Source organism: Paralichthys olivaceus, chromosome 6 (assembly GCF_024713975.1).
Source record: "Paralichthys olivaceus isolate ysfri-2021 chromosome 6, ASM2471397v2, whole genome shotgun sequence".
NCBI lineage: Eukaryota > Metazoa > Chordata > Actinopteri > Pleuronectiformes > Paralichthyidae > Paralichthys > Paralichthys olivaceus.
The window spans coordinates 24613090-24631734 of record NC_091098.1 but is presented as its reverse complement, the minus strand read 5'-3'; the positions used below and the strand labels follow the sequence as shown (position 1 = coordinate 24631734).

The 18645-nt window shown below is 44.8% G+C and overlaps 1 protein-coding gene across 25 annotated transcripts in view; it reads left to right on the top strand.

The window, feature by feature from the left end:
* Nucleotides 1–18645, top strand: part of hspg2 (heparan sulfate proteoglycan 2) — an 82448-nt gene that overhangs the window by 16521 nt on the left and 47282 nt on the right. For 24 of the 25 annotated variants that reach the window (XM_069526354.1, XM_069526340.1, XM_069526339.1 and 21 more), the window contains exons 2-4: nucleotides 9185–9314; nucleotides 9580–9630; nucleotides 15530–15589. In XM_069526354.1, coding sequence (XP_069382455.1) covers nucleotides 9185–9314; nucleotides 9580–9630; nucleotides 15530–15589 — 241 coding nt within the window. The remainder of the gene's footprint in view (nucleotides 1–9184; nucleotides 9315–9579; nucleotides 9631–15529; nucleotides 15590–18645) is intronic. The other variant, XM_069526343.1, reaches the window with a different exon arrangement.

Genomic DNA, 18645 nt, shown 5'->3' with positions numbered 1-18645 from the left:
GAGGAAGGCTTTGATGTGCAGATGGGGCCCAACAAAGAGTTCTGGTGGGTTAACAGCAGGTTCTGTTGTGATGTTATAAGCTCAAAGTGCATCTTGGGTTACCAAACAAAGACCGTTCAAAACCCGGGGTTTGAGACACTCAACATGTTGGAACAGCTTTCTCTTCCAGAAGCTTCACAATGTTCCCCCCCTGCCAAACCTCAGTTAATTGTGAGATCGCCATGCCAAATAGCATGACCTTGGGAACTGGCGGAAAGTGGCTTTACCAACATGACGCTTTTTTTCCTCCAGCCAGGACGCCGGGAGGGTTTTCTCATCCTGACAATTCGGCCTGTTGTCACTCAGTCAATCCTCATGAGCGATCCGTTATTGCGGTGATGCAAACCTCTCATTCCTGCACCCCAGTGGAAAGCTTTACACACAGTATGCTGCTACTCCAAATGTCCACTTTGTTCCATAAATGGTTGCATAAGCTGCATACTTAAAGAGATTTTGTCTACTTAGCCCACTTTTCCCACAGTGTAATGATGAACTAATCGACTATGATACACAGGAGGGGGACTGAGTTGACAGAATGAGCTGGTTCTGGCCTGTGATTATGTGGGACTACGAGAGCGTGGCCAAGTCAACAGGTGGTGTCCGATTAGTTGGTCCTGAGGCGAGAGGAAAAAGAGACAACGGTAAATTTAACACTAGTGCTGCCATCACTGTGAGCGAACCGGAGCATAATTACGGAGCCATCAAACAGCTGCTGCTGCTTCCTTTCTCAGGCTGAAATGGTCCACGAGCCTTTACATCAACTCAGCCGAATCTGTCATTAGGTTTAAATTGGTAAAATAAAATCACACTTCACACTCAGTTAATCTTAACTTGCCCCGAGGTTACGGTTATGTCTACTTTGGTTCCTGCGTGAAATATCTCTATAATCGGTTAAATGGATCGACATGAAGTTTTTAAACAGACATTCCTGTGTGAAAAGTGACATTACTCAACAACTGTTGGATGAATTACCATTTACAGAGATTCATGTTTCCAGGCCTTTGGGGAATCCCCTGATTTTCCTCAAGCAACACAATGAAGCTGGTATAAGTGAAATGCCTCAACATCTACTGGATAGATCAACATTGAATTAATGCTTTAGACATGTCCCTGTCAGAATGAATTGCAATAACTTTGGTGTTCTTTCAAGCTTACACCAATTGTCCATTATTTTGGTTTCTGATGAAAGTCTCACTTCACATTTCGTGGTGATTGGCTTTTGTTAAAACTACAATCAATGTGGTGGCAAGCACTTCCTGCTGAACATCAGCATGAGAGTGAGGACATGCTGTCATTAGCATTTAGTTCCAGATACCCACAGTTCCTCTGCTCCAGTTGGGCTTCGTCCTGGTGCTGCTTTATCGCAGCGTGAGCTTAATGTTGGGATACCTACGATCCCCGATCCCCTTTGAGTTCCCCCAGTGGGAACGAAAGCAGACATCTTAAATGACACAGCCGTGCTTCCAGAGGGACTATCTGTTATAAATAAACAGGCCGGAGCTGCTCTTCCCCTCTGGGCTGCGACCGGCCTCAGCTCCTCGCCTGTCAGCTGTCGTCTGGAGGAACTGGAGCTGGCCCCTCAGTCCCCTCCACCCCTCCAGGTCACTCTCTCAGAAATGTTACCGGAAACACACACTATTTATAGACGCCATGAATTACTCTCAGTGTTTATGTTTGATGTGACATGTAGTTCAGGTGAGATAGGATTTGATCATATTTTTCCACTGACGCTGACTATTTTTAATCACTCAGCTTTTGTTTGACACTGGAGCTCAGCCTTGTCTTATTCATTAGAGTATAAACATTCACTCGAATACTTTTCTCACAGTATGAGCCGCAGTAGTTTTAAGAGCTAAACCTCAAATCCAATAAATCTCCTCTCCCACAAACCACGAAGCCCCGTTAAAACACAATAGGTGCAGCCGGCTGAAATGTGCTTCCAGTGTTTTTGTGCACGTATGCATCCGTCCATGTGTGTACGTGTAAACTTCTTAATACCTGCATGTGTAAATAAAGGAAGTGTTTAAAAGGTTTGGCTGGTGGAGGGGCTCAAAGTTCCACAACTGGACAAACTGTGGTCACAATTCTAGGTGGTCTCTTGACGCAGGGTCCTGCTGGGGCCCCTGTTGGGGTGATAATTGAAAAGACGGAGCTTCTGAAGGTGTCAGCTGGGCCTTCACGCCACTGGATGTTTGGGTGGAATGTGTTCACGCTCAATTATCCCACCCACAGTGAAAATTAAGTACAGTCCACCTCTTACAAACACTCTCTGCTACCTGTAAAGTAGCCTGAAGACATTTTATATAATAAGAACTCCCCTGCTCTCTATTGCTATTAAACCAGATTCACAAAGGAAACTTCAAGAAAGAGTCTTGTTCTGCGTTGCTGTGCTGCTCTTTGTATGCATACCCATCAGATAGCATTTTGGTCAGAGCTAAGCTCCGGTGTCGGGTTTCACACCGCGCTTACGATCTCTGCTCTCTGTCTGGTCGTGGTGTCGCCAGGCTGTGGCCTTTGGCCTATAATATATCATGACGACTCACCCCCACTGTGCAAGTTGTTCTATTTGGAGTCCATTCGGAAATGAAAAATCAAAATGTGAAGCTCTTACTTAAGAAAAGTAAATGAATGATTCCCTGTGGGGTTTTTTTTAAATTGGTGCATCAGTCAGTTAGAGAAATGCTCCCGATTTCAGTTTTGCTATAATTTGTTTGTACAGCACATACTCACCATTTGGTTCAGTAACGCTGGCCAAAGTCAACCCAAGTCTGTTGTTAAGTAGGTGTGGTTGTAAGGCTTTGCAAGTACGTACAAGTGTAAGCGTGTATACATGGTTAGGATTCATTTGCTCACCCTCCTTTAACTTTGATCTCAGAGAAACAAGAAAGAGAAAACAGACAAATTACCTTCTTTTTTTTTTTTAACTTTTACTGCAGCTCTTCAAACATCCTTTTTGTCCTGTGTTGCTCAAGTTCATACAGGCCGGGTGCTTATTTTGTAATGCCTCCCTGCACGGTGAAATGATCGTGTAAAAAGAGAGGAGTCAGTGAGAATGTGTGGCAGACGCTGACGAGCTGGGGACATCTCGCTCGCCACAGAAGAGACGGAGCAGATATGAGAACACAAAAGACCGTGTGTGTTTTTTCTTGATTTTGTTTGTTTATATCAAGGTGCAGATGGTATGATCTTTATTCATATGATGCTTGTATAATCATTTAACACATCAGAGTCTGTTTACGGGACATTGCTGCTGCAAATGAAAGAAAATGAATGAACGCCTTGTGTGGCTGCAGAGGGAGCATTCAGATGATGTCATTCGAGGTAGCGTTGGTCGGGGCTGGAGGCTACAAGTTTTGAAAATGGGAAAAAAAAAAAAAAGATCTGTGGGTGTAGAGTTGGAAAGAAGTTAGATTACCAGACCTCTGCAGCCACCTGTTTTCATGAGAAAGAGGAATGTATGGAATAAAAAAAAAAATTATGGATCTGCTGTGTTGATTTGTGTTATTTTTGTAAACCTCTGTCATGAAGCTGGCAGTGATTTATTCCGCTGCGCTAAATTGGCATCTCTTTTTAACACGGTGTAACAGCCCCATTGCACTCTGCTGCATCGCCTCGCAGCAGCACATGCATCTGAAAAGTCGGCACGATTGTCGAGAAAGTGCGAGCTCCAGTGGGAGACTGAGCTTATTGTAAAATGTATGGCATGGCTGTTGTGTGGGAGAGAGAATAAATGACCCGGGGGAAGATGGCTAGGAAGGCACTCCAAGCATTTGTTCAAAAATGCGGACTTATCCTTCACTTTACTCCCGGGCCTCCTTCCCTCCTTCCTTTTTTTCTGAGAAGAATCCAGTGTGTTTGTTGCACCCACAGTATTAGTCATGGAACACTTTGAGAAGACAATCTGTGCACGTTGTCAAAGAGTGTTTGTCTTTTGAATGAAGAGCCTCCTTCTACTTCCTCCCGGCCCAATCACTTTGGATTACACCGTGTGGAAATGTCAGGGATCTGTGGAGAGCAGGAGGGCGTCACTCATCGGGCTCTTTGTGCAGCGGGGGCCCAGGCAGAGGTTCATGGTGTCAGAAGTGGCAGTTTGTCAGTTACCCACCACTCCAAGCAAGGGTTAAACACAAGAGAACCGTCTCCGTGTCATTCACAAACATTCACAAAGCTGCGCCTGTTGTCACAACTTTGTTGTGGATCATTTTGGGACGTCTGCAAGTGTGTGGACAAGGATCACTTCTCCTCGACTTGACGTCTTTCCGCCTTCTCTTTTATCACTCTTTCAATAAAAAAGGCCAAGAATGCCACAAAATAATCCCCTCGCTATGTGGAGATCACCATGTTTGTGTAAAGCATGTTGTGGTATCAGTTTCCTTTGTTTTATTCTCTGAAGAAGGAAGGGCAGTGCATGTAGTTTTAAACACCATACATGTTTATCCTCATGTGAGGCTTTGGGGATCTTAATCTCTGTGTGTACATGTGCAACCATCATCTACTTTTACATTATCAAGGCGCTGTAATGGACCTGATTTAATGCAACCGTGTTATTACTCCTGCACCTACTCCACAGATAGCAGTCGAGTAAAGGGAGTTCAGGGGTTCGGCAGCTCAGGCGTCACTGGTGCCTGGCAGTGCTTGGTGGGCTCCTTCTTTTCAGCCTGCTTTACCTAAAGAGAAGAGCATGTGTCAAGCTTTCATCCACTTAATGCTCTCTGCAGTTTACATTCCATTCCTGTTTAGTACAGGCGGCTACTTCACGTTTAAGCAGATATTGTTAGTGTGCAAGAGGGAGCGTAGCAAAGAGAGGCGGGGGGGAGGTTCGGGACGGATGGAAGGTCAAGGAGGTTGGGGAATTCATCTTGTGAAGTTTTTCTGTGGATGCCTGTCCACTGCTTGCACAAAAGGTCACAACTTGCTATCTGAATCGATTGATTGGTGTGATGAGCAATGCGGTGCGCCGCCTTTTCAGCTCTCATCTTTTTTATGTTTGCGTATCACACGCTCCGGTGGAGACAAATGCAGACAGGTTGAGTGAGCTCAGGAGATGCTCTAAATGCTAAACCTCTGCAGCCGCTATCAGGAAACGGTGTCACATATTTTCATGAGCGAGCGTCACTCCTGTGAGACTCATGTCTAGTATGAGCTCCGTCCAGTTCCTCAGTGTCTGTGTAGCGCAGCGGCTCTGCCTTTAAGATGTTTCTCACAGATTGTCCTGCAGCTGCATCTGTGGGCTTATTAGCAGAGTGGGCGAATCAAGTCCCTCTGCAGAATTCTTCTCACGCTGCCTCTGACAGGCTTTGGCTGTCACAGAGATGTAACCAGGAAGAGAAAGCCAGAGTGTGGGTGTATGTTTGCATGTGCTACCACATGTCAGTGCATTTGTGTGCACTCAACTGTTATATTTGGATTCATGTCTCAAAGACAGTAGCATTGGTTTTGGATTTTTTTGAAGACTTCTTAAAGCACAATACAGTCCTTAAATTCAGTTTAATCAAGTATGTCTAGTTAGTTTTATCCACTTTTGCCATTCATGTGGTAATTTAGATGCAAGAGACACACATTTGGAAAAGCCCATTTCTGTGATGCATTGCAGAAACCCCCAACATTTGAGATTCTGATCCCTTGAGATTCTCTTAACTCCTCAGAAAAGTTGTCAGTGGAACAGCCAGAAACTTCAAAACTCCCAGTATCTTGCATATCCCTCACAAAGCCTGTGCATGCTTATTGCTTCTCTCCTGGGTTTAATTTCCTGACAGTTTCTTGTCTGTGAATGCTTTTCAGTAGCTGAATCTAACAATTTCTGATGCCAGAGCTTGAAGGATACGTGTGGCAATAAATATGTATTTTTTTTGCTTATTATTAACACATGGCAATATAAGAATATAATATTATACAATCACAAAACCGCGTGTTTGTCTTGGATTTTAGTCCAGATCTCAAGTCAGATGCACATTCTTCTAAAAATACATACTTTAGAGGGAACATGTCTGATGTGCTCACTCTAAAACAAGGCTGTGTTCTCTCCCCTGTGATATTCTCTCTTTTTAAGAATGAAATCATTATGAATGAGCATTACTCCATAACACACTTGATGCACTGCCACCTACACAACTGGCCTATTCTGCTATGAGCTGCTGCGTTTGGGTCGCTCTGCAACTGATTGGAAGTTAAGACTCTTCAAACATGGGTCCAGTAATAATCAACTCAAAATCAATGTGACAAAGACAAAAGGCTCCATCCTTTCAGGAGAACCAGTAGCCTTGGTGTTGGTCAGCTGATTTTAGATTTAACGTACAAAAATTCCTGTTGTTGAGGTCCCTTGTGTTTTAAGTAGGAAACTTAATGTTTCAGGAAACTCAAAAGTGGTAGAGGATGGATGGAGGTTGATAGAGGATTGGTTCTTCTAACAAATTGTGAGTTAAAGTGTGAAACATGTATGAACCGGTCTAAAAAATAACTCATCATACAGTAGTTACCAAGCCAGCATCAGTGAAGGAGTGGGGTTTATGTAGAATACCACATTAGCCGCAGCGGCTTTATCGCAGTATCAAAGTTAAAGATACTAAATCCCATAATAGAACGTTAAACCTAATCCCGGTGAGTCAGATGAGAAAAAGTATGAGACATTTGTTCTTGTGGTTTTAGAAATAAAAGCTGGGGGAGAATCTGAACAACTGTCTCAGCCATTTCAGGGAACAAAGAATCATGGGAATCTGATTGGTTGTTTATGACCAGTGAAGATGTGCATGTTGAGGAGCCAACAGTTGTTTGGGAACAGAGTGGACAGCGGGTCTCCAGCTGCAAGTCTCCTCGACAGCTGATGCTTGAACCGTCTTGAAAGGATATTGGCTCAGTAATTTCCATCTGACCCAATCTCTTCTTCCCAGAATTTTCTGCTCCTGTACTTTTGCTTTTCAACTCTTCATGGACCAAAATGCAGTAATTTCCCTCGGTCCCTCCAAACAGCAGCTGGGCACATTTAAGTCCCGTCTTCAGGCTTCTGTAAAGTGTCACCTGTTTCTCATTATCTTTGGATTCTCTTGTTCCCTCGTTGTAGAGCCACCGCTACTTCGTCCAACAGGGCAAACATTGTGCATTGTAGTCAGAGTAATTCATAAGTAAACAGTGGAATTCCTTTTGACTGGAATGTGTGCGCTCGTGTGTGTCTTTGTCACATGCGTGTAAGATACGTATGTGTATGTGCTTGCCTGCTCTCTTCAAGCGTGTACCTGGCTGCCATGTGTCCACCTGGAAATTGCAACAAGTTACTAGAGCGAGGAGCTTCGGAGGCCGGTGTCCTCTGGGTGGGGCGGAGTTCAAAGAAACCCGGAGTCGGTCAGGAGCTTTATCTCGAGGGAGAGATAACTTAAACACCGCAGACGTGTCTCAACTCTGAGACTGGGAGTAAAGGTCGCGCCGGCTTTTTGAGCTGGAACGCAGTAGCATAGTGAGAAAGTGAATCATGTGAAGTTAAGACGAGGACAGATAGACGTCCTCAAACAAGTGCAGCTGGTCTGCACTTGTTTGAGGACGTCTATCTGGACTTGTCCAGCAAAGGCTATAGTTTAACAGTTGTTTTTGCCTAGATGGCATCCAGTGTGGCCAGATGATACCACATCCCAAGGGAGTGGGAAGCAGGAGATGATCACACCGATGGTTGGCTGGTCGGCACAACTGAAAAGAATCTGGATAGTCAGCAGTTTCCTTTTGAAAATGTCCCGGGATTGTTGTTGTAAGGGTGTTCAGTCAGGGGAGAGAGGATTTGGGGGGATAGATCGAGTTATTTATTAGCTGGAGCCACTTAAATGGGAAAACTACCATGACAGAGTTCGGTGGAAATAGGAACTGGCGGGCCATGCCAACTGGAAATGCCAGGGGTGGCATCCAGCCAGGGTCGTAACTCAACTTATAGCATGGGTCTGGATGTTGAGATGGTGAGAGCAGAGATAATAAAACCCTCACTGGGCTCCTGCGGGGCAACACAGCGAACTTTATCAAGATGATCAGATAGGAGAATGGCTGGCTAAGCTTTGTGTTTCCTCATTGTGGAAGCTTATGTGTCCATTAGGTAAACTACAAGAAGATGATTTTAAGTAGTTTTCTCAATAATGACCTTGTTTTGATGAAGCTACATTTATCTAATCCTTGAATACGACATTACTCCAAACCAAGGCTATTTGTCTCTACTCTCGCTTTGCTGTTTTGATGCATTTATTTATAAAACCTTAGTTTTGTTGCTTCTACATGTAAGAAAACAGTAAAAACACTTCTCTACTGAACTCTACACACACCTCTCTATAAATACTTGCAGCGTTGCTCTAGGGATTTCGACGTTGATGGGTTTCTTAGCACAAGCAAAAGTTCAAGAACCTTTTCCTTAAATCTGAAACTGTCTGATCAATGAATAACTGCAAATCTGAAGCTACATCCACACTTATGCTACTTTTTAGTTTCCAATCCTTGGAGGTCCTGACACGTTCGTGCATCAAGGTGTGATTCCCCTGCTGGGCGGTGTGTACGCCCAGTGCAGGGCCCCGTAACTGTAGCCCCCCAGGGCCCGACTCTGCCTTTTCAGTTTCACTCGGTCACACCCCTGCCGTTGTTCCATTCGTACAACGAGTTGAATGACACGGAAAGATCACAGTCAAGTGCACAACCTGCACTTTGAGAGGCTGCATTTATCTGATGTGTTTTACTGCTGCAGGTGACATAATGTTTCCATGAGAGACTCCTTCCCTCCAGTGAGGAGCTGTCGTGAACAAATAGTTGTGGTATGCTGGATTTTTTTCTGATCTGAATGCAGCTGCTTTCCCTGGATTTCAGAGATTTGTTTGCTGTTTGTTTCTTTGTGTGTGTGTGTGTGTGTTCTCATATGTGGGTCATTGCAGTCAGCTGTGAATATCTGTTGCCAACTTCCTCCGTTTAACTTTAACTCAATAGCAAATTGTGCGGTGAAAAAAGTTTTTTGAGCCCTAAATGCGAACTGTTGAGTCGCCCTCCAAGAGATAATAAACGATAAATGTAAACACATTTCAAAGCCCTGTTTCCCATCTCCCCTCCTCCCTTCCACGGTCCATGTACAGCACTGGGTGTAACCTTTCTCTGTGGAGACTTTAACCCCCATCAATCTCTGTGTTTGCTGCAGGTGACTCAGGCCTCCAAGGTGTGGGGAGAGGTTCCTCTGCCAGAGGACTTGGAGGCGGAGAAAGACGTCCAGGCGTCTCCGAGCTTACTGGACGATGACGAGGACTTCGCTGCAGATGAAGCTTCGGGAGGTGGGTTCGAGAGATGATGTGTTACAACAAACCACAGCAGCAGCTGCCCTCAATTCATGGGAACTGTCTTTTTTTTTTTTTTATCAGAATGCATTCCTTAGGGGAATGTGACTTATTCTGATGATTTCATCTGTATCAACGCTAACTTGCAGGATTCACGCTTTTCAGGGGAATTTGACAGATCGTACATTTAAATTATTACATAAACGAATAAAGCGTGTGTACCCGTGAACCCGCACACTGACTTGCATTTCTTTCTCCCAAGATCTGCCCAGTGGAGAGGATGATGGAAGCACACCGTGGACTGAGAGCACAGGTAAGCATCCAGCAAATCTAACGAATCTACCAGTTCTCTGTGACAGATTTTATTCATGCGTGGAAGATCCGATTCATCCCTGTAAAGTTCCCTCATGTGTGACTCAACTGGATGTATGCAGCGATGTGTGTGTCCGTGTGCGTCTGTGCCTGAATGATGATGCATTTTCACATCCTGCCACACCCTCCCCCCCGAACGCCTTCATCGACGCTCCAGAGTCTGGTCATAACACGGAGCATTCAGCTTTTTCTTCCAGACATAAACATCTCCTCTCGTCTTTCATCCTTTCAACCGGTGGCAGATCTGACAGGACTATAAGATACATGAAAGTGTGATGAACAATAAAAGCTGCAGCCGAGCACCTCTGTTTTGCATTCCATTCACAACTGCACTTTTTCCAACCCCCTTGTTTTTATGTAGACCTGATAAGTATTTATATGCAGGGACCCCACTATATCACATCGCACCGTAGCAGCGGAAAGTAGATAACGTATTAAACTTTGCGCCGGGGATCTAACTCTTTAATCATGCCTGTGGTTTTCTGCTGCTCGTTACGCTTCTGTTCTTGGTGCATTTTTCTTGTTTCTCATCTCTAGATTTCTCTTCGCAGCCTTAAGGAAAACAGTTTCCTTTTTTGAAAAGGCAGCTCAGAAAGGATTTCTTTCTTTTCCCCTTTATCCACATTTTTTTGGGGCATTTTCCCAAAACATTATTCGATATTTCACATTTCACATTTCACTTGCTAAATTTGGGTGAGGACCAAGAGGAGACTTAAACAAAGCGGACATTAAACACTGTTGACCGAAAGTGATTGTGATAAATTTGGTCAGAAAGGTTGTTATCAGTGAAACAATGGAAAATTGAACGTAGATCTAAGAAGTGGATTTTTCTCGTTCACATCATCAGAGTAAGTTTGTCAGATACAAATGTGCAGAAAGAAAATAAAAGTCACAGAAGGCAAAGCCACATTTTGCTGTGAGGACAGGATATGAACATATAGTCTCTTAACACGCTCACGTTTTGTGGTTTGACATGAGCCTACAAACAATCCCCATTACTTTGGTTTAATGCCTCTGTTTCCAGTAAACTTGCCATGTTTTGTAACCGTACAAAGGTCAATGCTGTTTTAATGTGGTGATTAAAGAGGAGGCTGAGATTATTATGTACTTTCTTTAATATGTTGTCTTATCTGGAAGGCGGCTAGACTTCCCCGTGTGATCATGGAGCTATGACTGGAGGAGACGGGGGTATTTCCATATATAGATCTGAGCATGACAGCGATGGGAAGGAAATTCGGTTTCCTGTGCTGAATGCTGAATACTTTTCCTGAGTGTCTCTGTCCTGTTAGTTGTCCAGACTATTCACCCGCGCCTCTGCCTTCCTTCCCCTCTCCACTGCCATAAAGCTGCTGGCCGAGGTGCCACAGTGGCCTCCATTAGTCCTTGTTTCCTGTTGTGTTACTTTTTTGCCGAAGGGTGAGGAATTCCCTTTTCCTTCTGTCTCAGCCTCATGCCCTGATGATGCCAGAAAGAAAACATCTGCAGTCACTACTGTTTTTCAGATTAGCCTATTTTAAACCTCTTTTGTCCATTGTTGTTCTTAACCCCTTCCACCAATCATACTCTGGAATCTTCTCTGGAGATATGAAGGCTGCGTCCCCATGTCCTCCTAACCTCTCATCCTGACCTCAGCATTAAGAGCCCCGAAGAGATTTCTGGGAGACAAAATCTAGCTTATCTCATCTGTGAGAGCCTTTCCTTGTTCCACTGGCTCAATTACAGACTTTCCCACTGCACCAAACATATTGGCCACTTTGTTTAAAGACAAAAGAAACAAAGACTTACATGTCCATGTAGTCATGGTGAGGGGCTGCTGGGGTTATGTCCCTCCCAGCGCTAATTTTGGACAAAAAGCTTGAGAATTCAAATCTCTAGACGAAAGCTCTGGCCAATAATGTGGCCTCGCTCATATATTTAACCGATTATTTACTCTGAGATAATAAATCATATCTATCTAACTAACACAACAGACAAAACATTGTTTTGAAACAGATTAGATTAGATCAAACTTTATCCACATCACTTATTTGTATCTTCCGATTGACTCACAGCTTCAACTGTCAGAATCAGCTCCAGCAAGTTGAGGAGTGAAGCTGAACCGTAGATCAGTTAAAAAGACTAAGAAGTTATTAAAACCCAGAGTTAATCTCCAGTATTCAGCAGGAAACTTTTAAAATGTGAAGAATTGGAAACAGTAAAAACACGGAGCCCAACAGAGGGCGCTGTTGCTCATCAAGTTGCATAGTGTTGCTTTAAAGCAGTGTTAACAAAAGATTCCTGCGAAGAGGCGTCATGGTTTAGAAACGTTTGGAAACCGACTCCAGCCTGTTTAACCCTTTTCAATAAACAGAGATTCAAAAAATGCAAATTCGAACCTGAACGAGACTAAATGTTTAAATTGTGATCATATGTCACGGGAATACGTTTTTCTTAAAGTCAAATAAAGTTCACTTTTTTTCTTTCAGTGCCGTAAACCATCATTGATTTTTTTACTCACGTCTGTGTGACGTGTTGATTTGAGATGTCGAGTGTCTCAGTTGATTCAAAGAGAAGGATCAGCAGTGAGATGTGATCCGTGTTTACTCCTCTGTGACGTTTCCACTTCGGCGTCTGGCTGACTTCCATCCATGCGGACTCGAGTGGAGGCCGGCTCACGGACAGGTTTCTGCGTTCCTGTGAGGCCTCAGCTGTTTTTTCTTCCAAACGCATTAGTCGCTTGTGGATGCTGGCTGAAAAAATAAATAAAAAAACACAATCTGGGCTCAGACTCTTACGATGTCGCAGCATAAGTGGACAATGCATCAGGGTAATGCGCCCTGTCCGTCAGTTTGCTCGGGCAGTGGACAGGCTGCAGCCAGGGCCACCCACTCAGTGTCTCTGCCTTTTTCATGGGCCTTTGGTGATGTTTGTGTCTCGGTGGCACTGCCCCTGTGTGTGATTGTGTGTCAGATACAGGGAGCCTCTCGAGTAGTTGCACACAGGGACGAACGCTGGCAGCTGCAGTTATTTTGGTGAGGTCTTTGTTGTTGCACTGCTGGGGGGCCCCCCGCAAGGTGGCACTCGGGGGGGGGTGAAATTGCCTCACGTTATAATCAGATGACTTACTCCCATTTGCAGAGGAGGCAGCAGACAAAACACGGGCGCTGTGACGCTGAAGGACACGTTTGCTTAAACTGTTGTCTGAATTGTTCGTGTCACTCAAGATAAAAAGCCTTCGCCCTCCGCTCACAAACGGTTAATCACCGGTGTGACTAACAGGGTGGGCACTGTTAGGAGAGACTTCGGCTGAAGGGTCTTAGTCACTGACTTGAGCCTTATTACTGCACCTAACCCCATGATGTTGTACCAATAACAAATGTGTTGCCTTGGAGAAACGGGCTTGCGCCGCTCCTCTTTAGGAAAGAGCTTGTGGGTTGTGGAGGCGAGCGAGCGTCTGTTTGCGTTTATCTCCTCTTCCTCGCAGCGGCGTCAAGGACAGGGATTGTAACTGATGCCTCCATTTATTTTGATGACCTTCATCATAGTCTGTGTCGCAACGAGGAGAGAACACCTTTATATTTGGAGCAAAGAAAATGGTTTGTTGTCTCAGAAAACAAACAGTGAGTCAGGACTTGTGGGGATTGGCCAGATATTCAATTGTCCTGCAGATCAGAGGGTTTATTTATTTAAAGCTCCACAGTTGATCAGTGGCTTCCTGGTTAAGTATCCATATCAAATAATTACCTCTCCTGGGATCCGTTAAGCTCGTAAGTGTTTCCCTTCGATTGGATAATACGTCCAGTACACGTGCAGTACTTTAATCTGACTGAGGTTGTTTGTTGTTGGTGTTGTTTCCTGTCTGCCCATGTTGTGCTGTAGAGATTGCTTTGTATCAGTCAGTGATCATGACCCAATCTGCACATAAAAGAGAGGCAGTAACAATAAAGCTCTCACCCACTTCTCCCTGGCTCTCACTCCCACTCTCACCCCCACCAGGCCCACAACATATCTGCAGCCTTTGAAGCAGCGGATGCTTCATTAGCTTTAATTAGTTTGGGTCACTATTCTTGAGGGAGACCTCAGACGGTTTGGCCAGATTTTCTTTCTTTCAGCTGTTTCCTGGCTGGACACTGTGGACTTGAAAGTGTTTAACAGAAACTCCTGCCTAGTCTGCAGTATTCTCTTCTCTAACCCAATTTACCTGCTCTTCTCCAGACTGTAGCACCAGGCAGCAGCTGTTCCATCCTGTCCAATAGCAAATACATCAACTGTTTTCTAAATCTACTCTCCTCCGGAAGACGTGCCACAGCTCGAGTAAATCCAGTATCAGAAACCATATGTTTTTTTTTGGGATGTGCAGCTGTAAAACAGCTGGATCCAGTACACTCAGTTGATTGCACGGTTGTTTACTGCTGTCTGTCCAAGTTTATGGAGTGGACTCGCACAGAATCTGGATCTCAGCTGGACAAGCTGTCCTACCAGTGTAGCCACAGACTCAAGAACATTTCATTATGTTTTCACCTCTGTCTTGTTGGTTGGTTCGTCTGTTTGATTGTTTGTCAGCAGGATTATGCCAAAACGACAAAACAGGTTTTCTTACATTGGTGTAGCTTCGCAGAATCTAAGGGGACGGGTTGGTCTCGGTAGAGTTCCTGTTTGTTTGTCAGCAGGATTACGCAAAAAACTACTGAACGGATTTCCACAAAATTAGGTGGAAGGATGGGACAAGAAAGATTTTGGTGCAGATCCAGAAATTTTACATCACTTTCTTTAACATTGTGAGATTGAAGCGCGTTTTTACATTTTCACTAATTCCCCAGGGAATAATTTAAGGATCTGGATGCAAAACGTCAGGCACATTTAGAGGACTGATGCTGGTGCAGCCTGATTGACTTAAAGGGGGACTGTTAGCGGAGGTATGAGTTTTTAAATCTGCTCTCATTCAAAAGACAACAAAGTCCCTTCTTTGGAAGACAGTGAGCAGATTCTAGAAAATCTCTTAAAACCCACCCATGGCTCAGAGCGATCAAGGGGCCTCTTCAGTTGACATTTCAGAGCATGCCCCATGGTGCAACTGCATCCAAAGCCGCCCTAAGAATGAATGAGTCACCACGAAACAGACCACGGTCATTGTTGCCGGTGCCAGTGCAGAGGGCTCAACTTTTGGTTGAAAAAAAAAAGTGTTATGGTGCAGTTCTTTCCATTTAGGATGGAAAACAGGAAGCGGCTCCTCCCTGTGACGCTTCAAAGTCCCAGCAGAGATGTGACAAGTGTGTGTTTGGTTTGTAGGATATCCTCTTTGTTCCATAGGGCTGAAGAAGAGTCCTCTGACCTCCTCTCTTGGACGTTGTCATGCAAGCAGACTTCCTTGTGTGTTTCCAGACGGACGCTGGTTAGTCAACAAAAACCCCAGAATCCCCAGTCATTGTCCCAATAAGCGAGACTCTCCTCTCCATAGGGATGGTTACCATTAGTGGGACTGTTGATAATCTGAAATTGATGCTGACATTTCTGTCCCCTCATAATATTGTGTTTCTTTTCATTTCTTTGCTGTTTTTATTATGTTTATCTCGCATCATTTACCTGTTTCTGTCAAGACGACTCTTTTGGCAGCTCACTTTCTGATTGTCACTTTCTATTTTCTCTCCTCGCTTCCGATCATAACCTTCCCAAACTTTCCTGAAACTTTAACCTCTCTGCACCTGCCTGGCTAACTCGATCCTTCTCCCCCGTTCCTTGTGTCGCTTTTCTTGTTTGATCCTTGACCCCTGGCTCCTGTTTGTGCCCTGCGCGACCTCCGTGCCCGTTCTCTTCCCCCTGTCTCTTGCTCTTTGCTCCTTGCCCCTCATCGCTCGCCGTAGCCCAAAGGTTGAACTCCTCCCATATGGGGAACATACAGAGCCCGGTCGAGTCGGACTACAGTAAGTCCTCGAGCACGCCTTTCTCCCCTCTCTTGTCTTTGGCACACTCTGCTGTCACCTGCTCAACTCAGTTATGCACTCCCATTTCCAAACACACTCTCAGATAACATTCCAAGGAAGACTCAGCTTGGGCATGTCGTGTTTGAGTCCAGCGAGTATGTTTTTCCACGAGTCTTCCAGGCGTCTCCCAGAGTTTTTTTTTTTGTGTTTTTTTTCATGCCAGTGGAAAATGATGGGGTTGTTCCATCGAGTAATACACCCCATCACAGTCGAGTGACAACATTTGTTTCCAGTTGAAAACATCTTTGTAAAACATATCTCGAAAAAACTACATTATTAATCATCTTCCTGGACAAGTGTGTTCCACAACTTAATTTGTAAAGTGCTATTTGTAATTTCAACCTCATGCAGATGGCTCATCCCGGTGATGTGAACCAGCTGTCGCACTGAAACGCTACAATCTGAAATGTGCTCTATTATACACAATGGTGGTTTTTGATGCTTATGTTGTGAGCTGTGGGAGAGCAAAATGAGGGCGGCTTAATAGTGAAGCCAGAAGTTATTCCCCAGAGTTCCCCAGAGGGCAATGAGTGGACGTGGAGACGGAGCAGTTTGGCTGGCCACCAGCAGAAGGGTTAAGCAGCAGGGGTTCTTTCTACATGAGTTGAGCAGAGAAAGAGGCCGCTTGCATATGAATATATTAAACTCGGAGAGACGCGAAGATTAAGAAAGAGATGGAGTAGATAAAAAGCCCATGGAAGGAAAATTGATTAAAGATATTTGATGAAGTTGCTGGTGCCGTGTGGTTTGGTCCTTGTTCTTACAGATCCTTACTCGCTCCACCCAGACAATTGCTCGGCTGGTGCTGGGCCGCAGCCGTGGGCGCTGCCTTAGGGCCTGAAGGTCAAGCCCAACGCGGCTGGGCTTTAAAGGCCAGGCAGGGCTCACTGCTCAATCAAGTCTTTGTCTTCTGCATAGGCCTCTATGTGTTCAGAGGGGGCCCATGGCACAAAGCCGCCACAGTTCTACTGAACAGCTTTAATAGCTAAATAAGTTTGTGAATTAAAAGTGTGGAATGCATTTTTTTTTTTCTTCCCCCGACTCCTTTTTTTTTTTTTCATCCCACCCGTCATATCTGCACTCTGACAGTTTCATCACCCTTGATGATGACAAAGAGGAACCCCCCCCCCCTCTCTCTCTGCTGGACACAGCAAGTGATGTATAGCAGAATGGGCTGTGGAGTAAAAGAGCCGCTCGTTAGCAGCAGGGCACAACCCGGCTCTTTAATCAAAGGATCTCAAGCGGCGGCAGTCCCACACTCGCCAGTTTGTAACGTCAAAGCGGCGAGCTCAGAGAGAGTTGGGGCTACAAGCTGCTGCTGACCTGGCGGCGAGAACCCACTCAAGTGATTAGATTATATGCGGGTCAAAAGAGGCGCTCTGATGGGTAACTTTGATGTTGCCTGTCTTTTTGGTTCCACATGCAGGCCGAACAATTATTCCTACAAGTCTGACAGTGACAGTCTGTAAAGCAAGCACTCAGGAACCTTTCCTGCCTGCAGCTCTGTTGTTACATTTTCTCCTCGCTGTGTGTTTTCATAGGCAGTGCTCCGTTTACTTTGTATTAAATGAGGCTTCTCTTCACCAGGAACGGGACGTCTCACATTGCCAATGTTTTGTGTAAAGAAAAGGGGGTTTAAGAGAGGACAGCTGTTTACCAGCCACGGCTCAGGCGGCGCAACATAAGGCAGCGAGGCTCCCACAGGCCTTTAACAATGTGAACACACAGCCTGAGCAGGAGACACAAAATCTTTAACTTTTAATTAAATAGCCCCCGGTAAGCATGATAAATGTATGTTGTCCACGTGTCTGGTAATATGTAATTATCCAAGCAGCAGGGAACAAAGAGTACAAACCTAATACACCGAGATTGTTCCTATAGTTTCTGCATGTGTCATTGTGGGCTTTGTTGTTCAGCACATTTGGTCATATATGTTTGCAACCAGAGGCTCAACAGATCCCTGGAACGTGACTCGTTTACTTTTGGCATAGCAAGTAGCATCTCACTGCAAGAAACAGTACAAATATTGACTTCCTCCCTAAACCCACACTGCCGGGCACAAATCAGAGGCTGGCAGGCCCCTTCTAACAAAGTGTTGGCAGGAGTGTGAGAACGAGGCACCCTGCGGGCCTGGGCTATTTTAAGTTTCATGGGCTAAGCCTGTGTCACTGGAATTATAATAATACAGCTGACATTTCTGTTGACGATGAGTTCCTCATATATATCACTGAGATTAGGAATTTGGCCAATAGGGTTATCAAGATAAAGAACTTTCATAACATCAAATGATCATTCCTCTCAGGTTTAATTTGCTCCTAAGTGAAAGTTGAAGAAACCAAAAGGTTAACAGTGATTTTTAAAGTGAAACCCGAGGTGGAACATTCAAAATGTGTCATACGCTGAGTTGTACGTTATCATTACTTCATCAAGGAGGTTATGTTTTCATCAGTTTGGGCCATTTCCACAATACATTTTGCTTTTTCTGCTGTAACATACTTACGCAGCAGACAGGTTTTTGTATGCGGTGAAAAACGAGAGTTGTAAGAGAAGGAAAAAATCTTTTCTCATAAATAGTTTTGCCCCCCCCCCCCTCCTCACTACATTTCTTCACTGTGGCAGTTTTCTGGGTTCAGCGCCTCGGTCAAGGACACGTTCATCGACACACTGTCGACCCACCAGCTGCTTACAAGGTTTCAAACCAAATAACTTCAACTGAAATAAAAATCAGGATTACCCTGATGGGATTACTCGATTTCACCGGGCACTCTGAGCTAATTCAAACAATGGGCACGGAACTGCAGCTCCTGTGTGATTCACGTCTGAATACAGAGAGCCCTATGTCCAACCAATTGACCTGTATGTTTAATGACCAGTCAGCTAACACAGCCTCTCTGTAGGCCATTGATATAATCCCTGCTGCCGCCCCTCTGCCTGCCTGATGGGGCATTTGACTTGGTGCATGTGGAGGGAAGGTGCAGGCCCCTTTCCAGAGTCGT